Here is a 4,405-nt window from a genome sequence, read left to right as displayed (position 1 = left end):
GAAGATACAATTACCTTTCTTTACCAGAGCACCACCCCCACGCCTGGCACGGCTGGCGCTCTCTGGTGGTTAACAGTGGAACTACACATAACAATTGGCCTGTCATTCAAAAGATGGCAAAACAAAAATAGTGATTTTTATTTTATTTTATTTAATACAATTACTCTATGAATAAAATCTGATTCCTTTTCAAATGTTGCCTGAATAAACTATTTACAAATGAATGCTATTCAAACCGTCCTCCATAATTTCAAATATAATTACAAGTTGTTTTTTTCCGGGGGGAATTGTTATAAAATCTTCAACTTTACAATTTAAGAGTCTTTTGTCCCCGCCCTCCCAAAGTCATCTTGACATGGCCGACAAAGTGGGGAGGGAGGGCAGCTATTTACAAGTGAGGGTGGGAGGTGGTGGGGAGGGCAGGGGTCATGTGATCTGATGCGGCGCCTCCAGCATCTCCATGAGGAAGGTGTCTATGGGCGTGTCCCCGATCAGCTTGAAGAAGAACAGGTGCTCCAAGCACTTGAGGCCTATAGAGCGCAGGGCGGGCAGTCGGAGCAGGAGCTTGGCGAACCTGACCCACACAATATACTAAGTAAATACAGTATTGCTTATTTTACAAAAAATGTGCGCCAGTGTTGTGGTTTTCTTTTATACCTGCCCGGTTGGTCTGGATATTTCTGTTTGGTGTAGGACTCCAATGAGGCGTAGACCTTTTCTCTCAGTCCCTCCACCTCCATTGGGTTTGACAGACCTTTCGCATCTGATAGAATCAATTGGAAGCAGGAGTTAACTGCAGAACCAAACGTTAACACTCATACTGTATCAAACAACTTTGTATACACCATAACTTTAATAATGAAATAGGGCCTGATCTACTAAGATCCAGCTAACAAGTGCTAAAACTATAAAATTGTGTGCGTTGCATGTGATCTACTAAAAAACCTAAAACCAGTGAAGTAGGCACGTTGTGTAATTCGTAAATAAAAACAGAATACAATGATTTGTAAATCCTTTTCAACTTACATTCAATTGAATAGACTGCAAAGACAAGATATTTAATGTTCGAACTGAGAAACTTTTTTTTTTTTTTTGCACATAATCATTAATTTAGAATTTAATGGCAGCAACACATTGCAAAAAAGTTGGCACAGGGGCATTTTTACCACTGTGTTACATGGCACTCAGTAAACGTTTGGGAACTGAGGGGACCAATTTTTGAAGCTTTTCAGGTGGAATTCTTTCCCATTCTTGCTTGATGTACAGCTTAAATTGTTCAACAGTCCGGGGTCTACGTTGTAGTATTTTAGGCTTCATATTGCGCCACACACTTTCAATGGCAGACAGGTCTGGACTACAGACAGGCCAGTCTAGTACCCGCACTCTTTTACTATGAAGCCACGCTGTTGTTACACGTGGCTCGACATTGTCTTGCTGAAATAAGCAGGGGCGTCTATGATAACATTGCTTGGATGGCAACATATGTTGCTCCAAAACCTGTATGTACCGTTCAGCATTAATGGTGCCTTCTAGGGGTGTGGGAAAAAATCGATTCGAATTCGAATCGCGATTCAGAATCGATTCTCATTTTAAAAAATCTATTTTTTTATTTTATTTTTTTTAATTAATCAATCCAACAAAACAATAAACAGCAATACCATAACAATGCAATCCAATTCTAAAACCAAACCCGACCCAGCAACACTCAGAACTGCAATAAACAGAGCAATTGAGAGGAGACACAAACACGACACAGAACAAACCAAAAGTAGTGAAACAAAAATGAATATTATCAACAACAGTATCAATATTAGCTACAATTTCAACATAGCAGTGATTAAAAATCCCTCATTGACATTATCATTAGACATTTATAAAAAAAAAAAAAAAAAAATTAATAGTGTCACAGTGGCTTACACTTGCATCACATCTCATAACCTTGACAACACACTGTGTTCAATACTTTCACAAAGATAAAATAAGTCATATTTTTGGTTCATTTAATAGTTAAAAAAAATTTACATTATTGCAATCAGTTGATAAAACATTGTCCTTTACAATTATAAAAGCTTATTAGAAAAATCTACTACTCTGCTTGCATGTCAGCAGACTGGGGTAGATCCTGCTGAAATCCTATGTATTGAATGAATAGAGAATCCTTTTGAATCGGGAAAATATCGTTTTTGAATCAAGAATCGCGTCGAATCGGGAAAAAATCGATTTTGAATCGAATCGTGACCCAAAGAATCGATATTAAATCGAATCGTGGGACACCCAAAGATTCGCAGCCCTTGTGCAAATGAGAATCATAAATGTAATAAAAAAACAGATATTACAACTTGACAACACACTTACCATAATGTTATTATTCAATTAACATTTATTAACACAAACAAAAATCGATTCCTAGGTAATGTATCGGTTCAAAATGTAAAAGGTACTCCTCCCTAAAATCAAATATCTCACTCCAGTAAGGCAGTGGTCCCCAACCTTTTTGTAAATGCGGACCGGTCAACGCTTGAAAATGTGTCCCACGGACCGGAGGGGGACATGGTATTTTATATTTATTTTTTATTTATTTTTTAAATCTTGTGTGCTTACGGACTGTATCCCTGCAGACTGTATTGATCTATATTGATATATAATGTAGGAACCAGAATATTAATAACAGAAAGAAACAACCCTTTTGTGTGAATGAGTGTGAATGGGGGAGGGAGTTTTTTGGGGGGTTTGGTGCACTAATTGTTGTAAGTGTATCTTGTGTTTTTTATGTTGATTTAATAAAAATAAAAAAATAAATACATTTTTTATTTATTTTTTATTTCTTGTGCGGCCCGGTACCAATCGATCTACGGACCGGTACCGGGCTGCGGCCCGGTGGTTGGGGACCACTGCAGTAAAGGATATGGAGGTGAAATGGTGATTTGAGGAAACAACTAACCTGGGTATGGGTGAAGGCACTGACCTGGGTTAAAGAGGACGATGGCTCGCAAACAGCCGAGCTCGGTTTTATCCATCTGCATGTCTTTCATTTTGGACACCAGCTCCGTTAGGACCCTGCAAAGGAGATCAAGCGCACAAAACTTCTTTAGAGAAGCTATGGATGGTTGGACTCAAGGCAGCGGTCCCCTAAATATACAACTAAAATTGATATACAAATTAAATTATTACCATTGGTTATGTGTTTATAAAAAGTACTTGAAAAGGCCTAAAAAGTATCTACTTCAATCTAGACCACAGGTGTCAAACTCAAGGCCGGGGGCCAGTTTTTATTTTATTTGGACCTCAAAAGCCTGGAAATAATATGCGTCATTAAAGTACTTTATATTTTCTTACTAAATGTATTACCGTAGATTTTTCCATTTTGACAGAAAAAATACATGTACTCAATGCAATCGCACATAAATATTATAATGTAACAAATATACGATCATACATTCAAACAAGGTTCTTGTTAAACTACAAATAAATACTTTGTATCGGCTTGACTTATGATTTCAAAGCAAGTTATTCATCAAATTGTCAAATTTTATAAATAGATTTTACAGCGACTTTATGAAATTGACTGTGGTTTTACAGCATTTTACTGTACATGAAAAAAAGAAGTACAACCGTTTATTGATCATAAAATGCTGCCAGTTTTTTTACTGGCAGCATTTTAACGGTGGTACTGTTTTGCTATTCACAATAGTGCATGGTCATAGTCATGGTCGTTTTTACGGTAAAAATCCGGCAGCTAAGTTGCCAGAATTTTACTGTAAAAATGCAGTTTCATATTTACAGTAAAAAAACATTTTACAGTAAAATGTTATCAACTGAGCTGCTAGTTTTTTTACAGTAAAAAACGGTGGTACTGTTTTGCGATTCACAATAGTACACAGTAAAATCCACAGTTGTCCTTTTTACGGTAAAATCCGGCAGCTAAGTTGCCAGAATTTTACTGTAAAAATGCAGTTTTATATTTACAGTAAAAAAAACATTGCACATTTTACAGTAAAATTTTATCAACTGAGCTGCCAGTTTTTTACTGTAAGAAACAGTGGTACTGTTTCGCTATTTACAATAGTACACGGTTAAATCTACAGTTGTCCTTTTTACGGTAAAATCCCGCAGCTAAGTTGCCAGAATTTTACTGTAAAAATGCAGTTTTATATTTACTGTAAAAAAACACTGTAGATTTTACAGTAAAATGTTATCAACTGTGCTGCCAGTTTTTCACTGTAAAAAACGGTGGGACTGTTTTGCTATTCACAATAGTAAACGGTAAAATCTAGAGTTGTCCTTTTTACGGTAAAATCCGGAGCTAAGTTGCCAGAATTTTACTGTAAAAATACAGTTTTATATTTACAGTAAAATAAAACACTGTAGATTTTACAGTAAAATTTTATCAACTGAGCTGCCAGTT

At 36.3% G+C, this 4,405-nt stretch overlaps 1 protein-coding gene across 2 annotated transcripts in view; it reads right to left on the bottom strand.

Annotated features, from left to right (window-relative positions):
* Positions 1-134: 134 nt before the first annotated feature.
* Positions 135-4,405, bottom strand: part of rxrgb (retinoid X receptor, gamma b) — a 112,120-nt gene continuing 107,849 nt past the window's right edge. For both annotated transcript variants that reach the window (XM_061978025.2, XM_061978024.2), the window contains 3 exons: positions 2,966-3,057; positions 658-763; positions 135-574 (listed from right to left, as the gene is read on the bottom strand). In XM_061978025.2, coding sequence (XP_061834009.1) covers positions 427-574; positions 658-763; positions 2,966-3,057 — 346 coding nt within the window. In that variant the 3' untranslated portion in view covers positions 135-426. The remainder of the gene's footprint in view (positions 575-657; positions 764-2,965; positions 3,058-4,405) is intronic.

The sequence above is a fragment of the Nerophis lumbriciformis genome, linkage group LG18 (genome assembly GCF_033978685.3).
Source record: "Nerophis lumbriciformis linkage group LG18, RoL_Nlum_v2.1, whole genome shotgun sequence".
Lineage (NCBI taxonomy): Eukaryota > Metazoa > Chordata > Actinopteri > Syngnathiformes > Syngnathidae > Nerophis > Nerophis lumbriciformis.
Note: the sequence above shows the minus strand (reverse complement) of the source record. Positions and strands in the feature narration are given on the sequence as shown.